A 13,712-nucleotide genomic window follows, 5' to 3' on the forward strand; every position below is an offset into this window, starting at 1 on the left:
CTGTCCTGTTGATTCTGGCTGTTCTAAGGCTTGCCTCTACTTGCTGTAGAGCCAAGTAGAAGCTGTTCCTCTACTTGCCTAAGTAATATTTTTTAAAGAACTTTAAAACATGTTTGCATATTACACTAAGATTAGTGTGTAACCAAGGTTGCATTTTAAAAATACTCAGCTTTCACACAAATGTTTGGTTAGGTCATTTAAGATACTTTTAATACTAGGCTTCAGGGGTTATACATACTGACAGAAAAAGACATGAAATCTAAATTCTGAAAATAATCTTAGTTTCAGCTGAATAAACAGAACTGAAGCTTTCCATGGTATATCAGTTCTTTTAATTCAACCTCAGCAGAACTCTATGGCATGTTTTCTTTCTTCTTAAATTGATTAAGCACCTTTACCTGCCAAACAAGAACTATTAAGTTCAGGTCAGGCTTGAACTCCTTACACTGTTAAACCTTCCCTGGAAGATAAAACACAAATCAGTTTTCATGAACCATAAAATAATACTGTCCTTTTGTGAGCAATGAGGAACTGTTTTAGCATAAACCAGAGCTTAAAGTCACTTATCAAAAGGCCCCCTTTGGTTTAACTGGTACTCAGAGATAAGAAAAAAATTAACACATTCCTCTTCTCCCCCCAGCTGTAAACTACAGAAATACTGAATATTGGCTATGACAAGAATATCAAAGATCTATGTTTTGACATTGTCCCCAGTTTTGTTTTTGCTGTCAACTCTCCTGTGGTGAGAGGGTTACAAGTGATTTAAATTGTTTCTGTTGGCATTGGCCAGACTTCCATTTGAACTTTTTGTTGGTAAAGAACAATCAAAGGGTGTCACAGAATGAGCTCTTAGTAACCTAGACTGCATTATGGACAAGAATCCTCTTTACTTACATCCCTTTTTCTTTCTTTCTTTTTTTTTTTTTTTTTGTGAAGATCCTATTTCAGAGCCTCCTGCTACACTGAAGATCAGGCTGGGAGATACCTGTGTATGATCCACAGGAGTTCCTTTCAAACTTGAGTTCACACTACTTGAACTCATCCCTTCAGTGCTGCCCACTTGATACCAATCAGGACACTAGTGTAAAAGAATAACATCCTCTATGGCAAAGACAAGAGGAAAGTGCAGGGTTTGGACCATTAACAAAGTGTAACACAGTTGCCTGTGTTCTGTAGCAAAGTAAGATTTTTTTGGTAGTAAGTTCTAAATCGAATGGAGGAAAAGACTGCTGGATTTTAAGATCAAGACTTTCTCTAATGTTGGAGTGTAATGCTTTTAATAAGTGACATGATCAAATTGCTAAAGTTTTCATAAAAATTAGAATCTGTGAATTGTTACCAAGACAAAGTAAAAAAATTCCGGTGGCATCTGTGTAAAAGAGCAACACTTAAGCTATATAACGCAATCTGCTTCCACAAGTAAGAGAAAGTGCTTCTAAACTGGCCGTGCTACGCTCAGGTGCTTCAGTTATGTCTGACTGCAAACCCCACGGACTGTAGCCCACCGGGCTCCTCTGTCCACGGGACTCTCCAGGCAAGAATACTGGAGTGGGTTGCCTTTTCCTTCTCCAGGGGATCTTCCCCACCCAGCGATCTGTCTCCTGCATTGGCAGGTGGGTTCTTTACCACTGGCGCCACCTGGGTTAAGTAGGTGGAAAAGGAGTGCAGGCTGTTAAAACATTTGGGGTTACTTAGAGCAGTTTTCCACAGACGGATAGATGTGGAATATCTCTTATCTCCACTAGAGATATATGTTACTAGTGAAAATCCATTGTTGAAATGTTACCACTTCAACTAAAATGTAAGCAGATCAGAATTTGTGGTCTGTGGAGACTGGTGGGATGCCTTCATTTTGGTTTACTGTGTAAGTGGATTTGTGTTTAACTCTTACAAGTTTGTTATATGTGGGTTTTTTTTTTTTCTTAAATTCAGAATTTTACAAGTAAATATGTCACAGTAATTGTGTACCATAATATATACAGTGTAACTTCAGAGTTGGCCCAGCATGATTATGTGTACTATTTCAAAATAGGGAAAATTTGCTAGGTGATAACAGAAATGGAGTAACAGCTTTTTCACAGAGTTTCTTGAAGCATGCATCACATGATTTCTAGCTTAATTTTTTATGAACATGGGTTATGAGACCTTTGTGTATGATTTTCCTAGTGAAGACAACTTTTGTCAAACATGCCGTATTTCCAACAGCTATCTCTTGAGTACAGTGTACTCGAATATCATAGTCTCTTTCTAATTGTCCTCAGACTCCTGTAACAACTAATGAGTAATCACCTCATCTTGTTATCCACCTCTTCTCAAAAGACCTATGTTATAACCAGGCTGTTGACATGCATTTTGCCTGCAAGTATCTCTGGTAGACAATTAGGAAAAGTGTATCTTTAAAACAATTTAGATTGTCAGTGCAAAGGCAATTTCATATAGACAGCTATCAAAGGTGATCAACCAGACTTTATTATGATATAACAAGAGGGAATTCATAGATAAGCACTTACTTGAATGTCTCATCATTGTATTTAGATGCAGTTTTTCTTTACCTTTGAAAGAACAAACCTTTCACCGCACAATGGCAAGTAGTTAATGTCTATGAAGCATTTGTACAATATTTTTAAATGAAAAAAATTCTTAAATGTTGATGCCTATATGATATAATCGCTAAAAACAGGAAAAATCAAAATTATCATTTAATGGACTCTCAAGACTTACATTTCAAGTGTCTTCAAATTTGAGCTAAGCAATTAAATTTTTTAAAGTAAAGTGTTGAAAGTGTTTTTAAGGTACATTTTATAAATATATACAAAACGTGGGTTTATTTGATGCTCTGTTCACTCTAAGATTTATACTACATATCTAATGAGATATGTCATCATCTCCAAAAATTATAATCCCATAGAATTAAAAACAAAACTAAACAAAAAACCCTTTAAAAATTGGTCATTGTATGAAACCAAAAAGGGAAACTTTACAACTTAATGAGAAAAGCTTTATTTTAAAAAATGTTTTCATATCTGATTCTAATGTGTATTGACTTATGTATTTCAATAATTAACATGAAAAAGCTAAAGCAGGGATTAAAAGTACTCTAGCAAGGTAAAGAATAAAAATACCACTTTGACATGAGGGGATACCTAACAGAATCCTGTCTGTAAAAACAGCCCTAGTACTGTGCTTTGAAAAAAATCTGGCTGCATATAATTCTTAATACATTATATGATGCTCTTGCCCTTAAGACTTCTGGCACTTCAGGTAATGGAAAATGATGACCAAATGCTTTAAGATAAAAGTAAGAATGCATCATATCTTCTGAGTTTTAAGTAGATTGTCATCAAAATCTTTCACTTTAAAGAAAAATCTGAAAAAGACCACCATCCTATTGTTCAAAGAGCTGCACTCAAATGATTTATAAAATGGACTGAGCTGACATTGGTTCTTTCATAAAGTCACTGAATATAAAACTTCATACTTCTAGCAAGGATGAGTGAATTACAAGGATATGTTACTCCATTATCTTCTTATCTTCCAGTCTACTTTGTGTTGAATTTGTCTAAATCAGATTTTGAAAAGTTAATACTACTGTCTCTTTGATTAAATACCAGTTCCTTAGCTGTGTAATCTTAAAAGGTAATCTGCTTTAAATCCTCAAAATCAGTACCAAAAAATGTATACAGCGTAATCTAATTGCTAGCATTTACAAAACTTGCACTTCACCAAATTAAAAAAGAATAAAATAAGACTTTTAAATAGTGCATACAAGGCACAAGAGCTTCTTAGTATATTTACTGAAGCCGAACATTTTGGCATCAACAAACACACCACTTTAGTTTCTCTTAAATTCAGTTTCCAAACAGCATACCATTTAGTTCATATTGAACTAAATTACCAAAAGTATATGATTTTTGCTTGATGATTTGCATAATTTAATCTTAATAGGTATTTACGTAGTTTAACTGTCATACTTCTGATGAGAGGACAAAGAAATAATAAAGATATCAATGGAGGATTAATCTATTGGCCCATCAGGAATTCTTAACAAAAGAATTCTTAAAAAATCATTATGTTTGCTATGTTCAATAAAAGAAATAACTAAAAAGAGACTTAAAATCCAAACCCCAAAAAGAGTATCATAAACCAATCTTCATAATTGTTATTACAGAGTGTCACCCGTTTTCAGATAATTAAAAGAGATGAAAAATATATTGCTGATGTAATAGAAATGTATTAAATCTGACAGATTTTCTAGCCAGTTGAGTTCAAGCTTCAATGATCATACTTCTTTTCCAGCAGGCAAAAAAGGCTAGAATTAAAGTCTGGCAAGAAAAAAACAAAAAGGATGGTCATCTTCAACTTCAGGCCACTTGAAATTTGTAATGAATTCATAGTTTTTATAGTTCACGCAGTCTGAGGCTGGATTCTTATCGGAGGGAGTAAACAAGTCTCATCTGCTCCCTCCACACCTACCTATTAGTAGGTAACTAATAGGTCTTATGAATAAAGCTTATCATTATAATGCGATGTGACATCTTTTAAATCTCAGTATCTTAATAGTCTCAATTTTCTGAATCAGAAAACCAAAGGATCAATGGGCTTCTTATGTGATACATTGTGCTACCCAAATATCTGGGTGAAAACTGGCCCATGAATTTATTCCAGGTTTTTATGATAGGTATCTTTGTCCTTGATTCATAAACCATAACTACTTTTAATATTTAAGAAGAATTTGTGTTAGTTGAAATAATCTGCATACTGGAGTAAAAATGTGTTATGTTTTAAGCAAATGCTGAGAGAACTAGTCAATTCACGTTCTGCACACCCAGCCAAAGGGGATGGGAACAGCTCGCTAGAGATGCCTTCCTGGGCGAAGCCTCTTCTATCCATCAGCAGCATTCATTACCTTAGGAGGAAACAGAAAACATCAAACTCTTGTGTTAGCTCTAAAAACACAAACAAAAAATTAACCAACTCATTCACTGTTTGTTGCAATAACATCTCTCATTCAAAACTAAATGTTTTCTATACTAGAAGGCTCATTAGATGTGTTCTTGAATATAGATAGACCTTTACATGAATTCTCCTTAACCTATGATATATACACAAGACCAGAGGACCCTGTTATAATGCAGGGAATGCAGATGCTGACTCAGTAAGTCTAGGGTAAGATCCACAACTCTGCATTTCTGTTAAGCTCCAGGTGCTGTCAATACTTCTGGCTTGGGGCCCCAGTCTGAGCTACAGGGCTCTATGTTCTTAGTTTTGAGGCCAATAGGAGTTCAAGTGAGTTGTTAGAGGATTTAGGAAAATAATTTTGAAATTTCATATGCATAGGAGCACAGCATTTTAAACTTCCTATTGTATAAGAGGGAAGAAACTTGGACAGGCTGTTTAATCTATATTGTAGCACTATTAGGGATTTAGGCACATTTTGACTATTTGGAAACTATGCTGAAAGAAAGAAACATTTTACAAAAAGTCCACAGGTTATTTAATAATATAGTTCAAAAAGGAGAAGAGACTACAAAGATAACATTTAGTAATAAAGTCAAATAGCAGATTATCATTCAGTATAAATGTGTATTAAAAGAATTGCAAGTCTGAGGTGTAAAGCAGGAAAAACTTTAAAAAACTATTTGGATAATCAGCTACCTTAGGAAAGTTCTTTTTTTTTTTTAAAGACACATTTTACTGGCACTGGTTATGCCAAGAGAATGAAAAACATTACATCAAAAAATCATTTGTTTTCTTTTACATCAATATGGCTGATTGATATTGCAATTGGGTTTTGTGGCCATTACTGTTATATATCCAAATGTAATAAAATCAAGTATCTGTGAGATTTTAAATTTTAATGATGCTATTTTATCACCCAGTTACCAATTATTTAGAAACCACTATGTCTCTGGTTCTGCAAAGAGTTCAGAATAATGATGAACAAACCCAACACTGATCTTGTCAAAATACTTGGAAATCTACCTGATTTACACACAGTGACATCAAACATTTAACATAGTGACATTTAACATTACTATGTTAAAGCTCATAAAATATTTAACCAGATGACCTCACAATCAATGGTAATTATAGCTACTTCAACATACTGAATAAAAGAATCCCATGAAACTTTGTCTGCTTTACAGAACTATGTTCTGTAAAATACTTTGTTTGTGGTATTGGTTAATGATTCATTGTATAATCATAGTTACATTTTAAGAATTATTTCCAGAAATTTCACTGTCCCTTTGCTAATTAACCCAACTAAGAATGTTAAAATTTCACTATCCTACATAGTTACAGGCTTCCCCATTGGTCAGTGGATAAAGAATCCACCTGCAATGCAGCAGACACAGGAGACAAGGGTTTGATCCCTGGTTTGGGAAGATCCCCTGGAGAAGGAAATGGCAACCCACTCCAGTATCCTTGCCTGGAAAATTTCATGGACAGAGGAGCCTGGTGGGCTACAGTCCATGGGATTGCAAGCAGTCAGACATAACTGAGCCCATGACACTAACCACAGTCACAATCAATCAGATCTACAATACCATCATGCAGAATCATCCAAAACCAAAAACGCTGGCCAGCTGGCACACAGAACTGCATGGCTGTTCATCAAACCAAAACCAAACAAAGTAAAAACCAGACACCTATGAAGTTCTTTGACACAAATGACTTTGTTTAAGGTGCTACTCTCTTGCTAGGTCACAATTCTGTAAGTAGAGAGTTATCTTGATAATTTCAATGTTCAATTCTTCATATTTTTTAAAATTTGATTTGTAAATGTATTAATTTTTGTATAATTAGTTTTATAAATTATAAAATTAATTTATAAATGTATTAATATAAATGTATTAATTTTATAAATGTATTTATAAATGTATTAATTATATAATACAAATATATTTGTATATACATATAATACAATGTATTATATAAATATAATTAATATTTATAATGTATTAATCACAGCAAAGTGATTCAGTTATATGTGTATATATATATTCTTTTTCATATTTTCAACTATGGTTTATCAAGGATATTGAATATAGTTCTCTGTTCTATATAGTAGGATGTTGTTGTTTATCCATCCTATATATAATAGTTTGCATCTGTTAATCCCAAACTCCCAGTCCTTCCCTACCCCATCTTGGCAACCACAAGTTCAGTTCTTCATACTGTTTATTGCTTGCTTGCTTAGTCACTCAGTCATGTCTGACTCTTTGCAACCCTTTGGACTGTAGCCTGCCAGGATCCTCTGTTCATGGGATTCTCCAGACAAGAATACTGGAGTGGGTTGCCATTTCCTTCTCTAGATCTCCCTGACCCAGGGATTGAACTCACATCTCCTATGTCTCCTGCATTGCAGACAGATTCTTTACCCACCGAGCCACTGGGAAATCCCATTTTTTATTGTAGCAGTACATATAGTTGTTTATTTTGTTAAGATATTTATGGCTTGGTTTGAGAGAGGACATTTTTGGAGCTTTTTATTAACTGCAGGCTCATAAATAGATTTTGCTTTAAGGAAACTGATTTGGAATCACAGGTTTAAAAAAAATTATAGGTTAAAGAAAATGGAACACCAATTGTTTTAAGGGTGACACATGCTGGGGTCCTACTATGACTAAAAATAAGGATGGGAGAGATCTGCACTAACAAGCTATAAATGTCTTATATTTTTAGACCCAGTGAGATCCAGCTAATGGGTGGTCATGGATAAGACCACTGGATGTCCTGAAGGAAAGGAAAAAACAAAAATAAAAAACTTCAAGATCCTGTAAAATGACAATTGTCAACTGAGACAAATATAAAATTTGTCAATAAAAATTGTCATTTTAAAGTTCAACATTTTAGGATCGATTCTTGCTATAAAAATGAATTCTGTTCATCAACTTAAATTTTATTAAGTTAACCAAATAACTAGCTAATATTGAAGCTAGATCTATATTCAAAGGTCTCTTGCATGACTGATACAATCCCAAGGGTCTGCTAAGACATCTTCTATTTGAGTTACTCAAAAATAAATGTTTATGGAAACTATTTGCCCAAAGAGAGCTAGTAAGCGATTAAAAATATAAAACATAACAATAAAGGAAAAACTTCCCTTACTTTCATGAAGTATGAGTACATTTTGTTAGAAGAGTTAAGTCTCATTCTCCATGGTCAGTGCAGGATTGCTCATACCTTTAAGAGAAAACGTAAGTTAGCAATCTTTGTGGGTTCTGCTTTTGAGTAAAAAGGCAGAGACTTGTTTATTCATTCATGAATCCCACCAGTATATTGCCAAAGTTGTCCTGTACATATTATGAGTGTTTACAAGATGGTTATGTAGAAACAAACACACACATATACACAATACAGCCAGCACTCCCAAAAATAGCACTTTTTAAAAAGTGTTTGTATAGTTACACATATACACCTGAGAAGAGGAGGTGTGAATAAAATGATGTAAAATATGCTGAACTGCACACTTCTCACATTACCTTGAATCACTGTTTTCTAATTCTTCATTCGTGTCAAACTAATCTCTGAGCCCTTTCTCATCTCACCATTCTCATATTTCTCTTCTTTCTTTTACACCATCCTTTAAACAATTTCTAAATTCATCTATCAAAGTAACAGAAAATTAATCTACCATGTCCCCAAATTAACAGCACATAGAAACCAGAAAATCACCTCTACACTAATGTAGAACTATAAGGTGAAATAGGAATCTGTTCTGAAAGAGAGTTCTCTGTCCTTCTACAAGTATACATCACTTCTTTGCCTCTAAGGAAACTGAGGGATTCAAAGGGCAAGTAGGAGACATCAATTTTGTTTAGATAAATACCTAATCTCTCCCATATGCTGAAAAATGGAATGATGTGTTTGAAGATGGAAAGATAGACCAAATTATGAATATTCAAATGATGGGGCTCTTCAGAGGGAATGTACATTCCTTAAGAACAAGACTAATTTTAATTTATGTGTATTTTTTCATACCATTCAATATGTCAGTATGTGGCATGTCTACTTAAATTTTGAAACTTCAATTCTTTCTTTTAAACTCTTTAGTTTCCAAATTAAACATCATAGTTTTTTTCTTTTTTTATTTGTATTTGATTAAACATCATATTTTTAAGGCCTGATGATAACAGCTATTTTCAACATTCCTACAGGATAATGTTTAAATTTGTTGTTCCAGTTTTATAGAGAAAGATAGAGAATTCTTTGCTCAAGACCAACACAATATTGTAGAGCACTTGTCCTCCAAAAATTGTATTTTGTTCTATACATCTCAATATTGTACAATTATAATCTTTGATAATTAAAAAAAATAGATCTTAGTGCCTTAATTGTGGATGCGTGGTTTTACACGTGGAAAACCAGAAATACATACACACTCCTGCATGTATCATCACATGTCTTGTTTGATACTTAACAATCCTGAGAATTAAGTCGTATTTTAAAGATGAAGACGCTGACTCTAAAGGTTAAGTAACTTAACCAATGCCCCACCTTGATTAGGTGCCCAAATTGGGATTTGCTATCAGCTCTGTCTGCCTTCAAAGACTTGCCTGTTCTTTGCCAATAAACCATATTGGCCCAAGTAATCAAAATATTAAGATCAACAATAATCAGCAAACTGTGAGTGGGATATGAAGAAATAACAGGTAGCTAAAAGTTATGGCAATTCTGCAATGGCTTTACTTCAATATACATCTGATACATATATACATATATCCAATATATATTCAATATATCCAATATTTTGAAACTGGATAGAAACTTTCAAGTAAAAACCACATTAATTTGAGACCCCTTTTAACAGATACTTTTTAACCTTCTGCCTGCACTTACTGTACACTTCCCCATTTTAAAATAAATTATATTTTGAGTTTATCATTTTGTTTAACACATGGTAATAAAGATTTGGTTCTCTAAACTTGAAAAAAAGTAAGGAAAATCTATCACAAAGTGGTTTTCTACAGCTTCCAGACATTAACCAAAGCATTTCACAAACGGTTCTTTGAAAATAGTTCTATATTTACATTGGCCGTCTGACTCCAAAACAAGACATATTCTACAGGTAATAAGAATGAAAATGTTCAACACTTTCGCCTTTAAAAATAACATATTTCAAAACAGCCACACAAGCACATCCTTACCAGCTTTGCCTTTCCCTAGGCTTGTGCTGTTCTCCGTCCAAGATTGAGAATCAGTAAGAAGGTGGCTCTGGGACTCTCTCAATGGCTTTGCAGGAAACTGATGGTTTTCAGAACTGAAAAATAATTATCATTATGATCATCAGGTTAACTCTTGATTGTATTTCTTAAAGGAAGTGAGTACTTCTTAAAGGAAGGAACTCAAACCACTCATGGTGCAAGATAATTGTAGGAGCTACCAAGAGAACTTCTGGAAAGCAGGAACAAGGCGTTAAGTCATACTGACTCGCAGTGAAAAAAGTGTTCTTGCCTCAGCTCTCTTCTTTCCTCTAATTACAATATGATGACAATTCTTGACTTTGGCAAATCTCCATATTAATACACAGAATAAGCCTTGGGCTCCAATTTTAGCAGGTAAAGGAATGTAATTAGAACTTAGCAGTATTTTATTATTGATTTTAAGTTATATTCGATGCCAAATTATCTAGTTTCTCACTGATGACAGTGATACAAAGTTTGGTTTAAAATAACATTTCATTTAGATTTTAAAACATTATTGGCACAGAAACTATTAGTATATTTTTTACAACACACCAAAATAGTAATAATAATAATATTAAAAAGAAAAAAACTACTTAAATTTTTTCCAAGTGTAATTTCACATATTTTAGTTGACTATAACTATTTTATTTTTTAAAGGATATGCCTTTTCTCCTTAATAATTACCTCATATCTAAAATTTGAGATCATTTCAATATCTAAAATTTGAGATCATTTCAATTTTGTGCTACTCTAATAATCCCTTATTCTGGAGGAAAACTTTAAAAAAGAAAATTGTGTCTCTTATTCATATGAAAAATTTCTTTTACACTAATTCTCATTCATCCTCAGGACAGGGACCATAGACCAGGTACAGCAAAGTAGCTAGGTCCTGGTTGAGGGGCTCCGTGGAGAATCATTACTGCAGCAGGACTCTAACAAACAGCAAGGATGCAGTCATCCAACAGTACTCACTGAAGTACCTATTATATCAACGAGTAAAGTCTTTGATCTAACTGAGGAAGGAGAAGAATAAATATAGAATAAATCAGGTGAGATTAAGAGCTCTGACAACGGTACAAGGCAGTATAAAGAGAACAGAGGGGCAGGCTGCTCTGAAAACAAAGGGTTTTCAAAGACGACCTCTCCTGTAAAGTTACACCTGAGCAGCAAGTGAACTGAGGCACAGACCATTCAGATATCTGGAGGAGGAACTTTCCGGAAGATGAACTGACAAGTGCAAAGCCACTAAATAAGCAACATGCTTGGTATATCTGAGGAACAGCAAGATCTGTGTGTCTGAGGACTGTGAGCTAGGGGGAAGAGGTAAGGCATTATACTCAGAGGTGTCAAGGGCCAGGTTAGTCAGGACGAGGGAAGGACATTCATTAGCTTCTGTTCTGAGCAAGACGGAATATCCGTGGAGGCTTCTGAGCAGAAGAGTGACACAATCTGATTTACATTTTAGAAGGCTCACTCTCTCTTTTTAATGGAGAATGGACTGGAGGAGGGCAAACATGGAACTAGAATCCGTGTAAGAAGTGATGGCTTGGACCAGGAAAGCAGGCCTGGAGGTGGTAAGAAAGTATCCAGGTTATGGGTACATTTGGAGGGGACGTCTGACAGGATCTGCAAACACAGTATATACAGGGTCCCCAAAGAAAGGAATCTAGGTGACTCCCAAGTTTCTGGCCTGAGCATCTGGGAGAACGGAAGTCACTACTCATGAATATGAGAGAATGAAGGAGAATCAGGTTTAGGGTGGGGTGAGGGGATAGATAGATTGGAATCAAGAGTTCTGGTTTCCACCTGTTCAGCTGGCAATGACTTTTATGTGGGCACATTATGTAGACAATGACATATACAACTCCGGAGTACAGAGGGGAGACATAACTAGGCATAGAAAATGTATGTGGGCCAATCAGGGGAAATCACAGAATTCTGTAGAAGAGACTTCAGCTGTCAAAACCCCATCTCAACATTTAAAGGAAAGGAAAGAGAAGTCCAGAGAGGTTACCTGACCTTGTCAAGACCACCTCAATGGGTAACAGTGCCAGAACTAGGATTTTTCCCCCTGCCCACTTAGTAGGAGGCGGACTGTATCTAAACCCCAACTAGTCTTCACTACCAAAACCACTTAACGTAGTACAAAAAAAAATAGCCTTCAGCTCTGTGGAATTTTCAAGCCAAAACTCACAGGGCAGGGCCAAGCAAAGTCCCATGTGACACACACGTTCACTGGTAGGCACATAACTCATTCTAGGCATGGGGCTGGTAAATAGGTTTCATCTCGTGACAATTTCAGGTGGTTCTGTAATCCACCAGGATCACTGCCTTAGAAAGGATTCTGGGGTCACATCAGGTTCCACGGGAGAAAGTGTTGTAAGCAGTAAGAAACTGCTTGGGAGGAGTGTGCTATGAACACGGCATTCCAGTAATGAGGAAGACCTTATGACATGGTAGTTAATGTTTTTGCTATTGGCTTTCACTTAAAAATTAGAGATACTGTCATATTAAAAAAATATGTCTTAAACATTTAAAAAAGTAAGTGGTTCTGCTTAAAACTTCACAGAGAACATTTTTTTAAAGCGCATTTTGAAATGTTTAGATCGTTTCGCCTTTTGCCAGTCAGAATCCAATTTCAGGCCTTCCTCAAATGCTTGATAGATTGGAACCAAAAGAGACTTAAAACAGTGGTCAAAAGTCTAGAAAATAAATTTCCTAGATTCTTTTCTTTCTCTTGCCACAGAAATGGCTCAGATCAAGCTTAGAGGTCTTTAAAGAGGACCAAGAATATGGCGCCCACTGCTAATGGGGCTGTCAATCCGATGTCTGGGATGCCATTCATCTCTAAGGGCCTGGTCCAGGCAGGGAAGGTCTTTTGATTGCCAAGAGGCAAGGCCCAGTGGGTCAGAAGCAAAGCAACCCTGTCAGCTCACCTGATCACAAGTGGGACTAATTTGGACTTATACTGTGCTTTTTTTTTTTAAGCACCACCTTTTAAAAAATCATAATATATTTCAGTCAACTTACAGAGAATTAACACCTATTTACTGACTACCCAGATTAATCACAGAATTTTATAATTATGACTGAAGCTCCCCACGTACTCCAAGCTCAGTCACACTTTCCCCCTGCCCTCATTCTAACCTGGAAACCAGTGTAGTAACTGATCCTAAATTCTTAAAATTTTTTTCCAAAGGAACAAATAAGCAAAGGACACCATAGGATAAACTATATTATTTGAAAGTAAAATAGAAAAAAAAAAATATGGGCTTACTTTTTAGATGATGAATTCAATCCTGCAGGAGTAGATAGTTGTTCAGGATCCTGGTTAACAAGGCAAGTTGGAAAGGAGCAGCCATCACCTAGACTATAAGTAAAATAAAAAGTCACAATTGTGCAGTAAAAGAAAAATGATCTCTATGAGCAGAACGCAGTTACATTATGGACAAAACAAGTATCTCAGACACTGGCTTCAGGACAGTATGTTTATGGAGATGTGAGTCAACTGATTTCCACTTT

The 13,712-nt window shown here is 35.2% G+C and overlaps 1 protein-coding gene across 1 annotated transcript in view; it reads right to left on the reverse strand.

The window, feature by feature from the left end:
* Nucleotides 1–2,448: 2,448 nt before the first annotated feature.
* Nucleotides 2,449–13,712, reverse strand: part of ZDHHC2 (zinc finger DHHC-type palmitoyltransferase 2) — a 65,971-nt gene continuing 54,707 nt past the window's right edge. The window contains exons 10-13 of the mRNA XM_043454453.1: nt 13,468–13,560; nt 10,152–10,264; nt 8,113–8,187; nt 2,449–4,906 (exon numbers count right to left, since the gene is read on the reverse strand). Coding sequence (XP_043310388.1) covers nt 8,147–8,187; nt 10,152–10,264; nt 13,468–13,560 — 247 coding nt within the window. The 3' untranslated portion in view covers nt 2,449–4,906; nt 8,113–8,146. The remainder of the gene's footprint in view (nt 4,907–8,112; nt 8,188–10,151; nt 10,265–13,467; nt 13,561–13,712) is intronic.

The sequence above is a fragment of the Cervus canadensis genome, chromosome 31, assembly GCF_019320065.1.
Source record: "Cervus canadensis isolate Bull #8, Minnesota chromosome 31, ASM1932006v1, whole genome shotgun sequence".
Taxonomy (NCBI): Eukaryota; Metazoa; Chordata; class Mammalia; order Artiodactyla; family Cervidae; genus Cervus; species Cervus canadensis.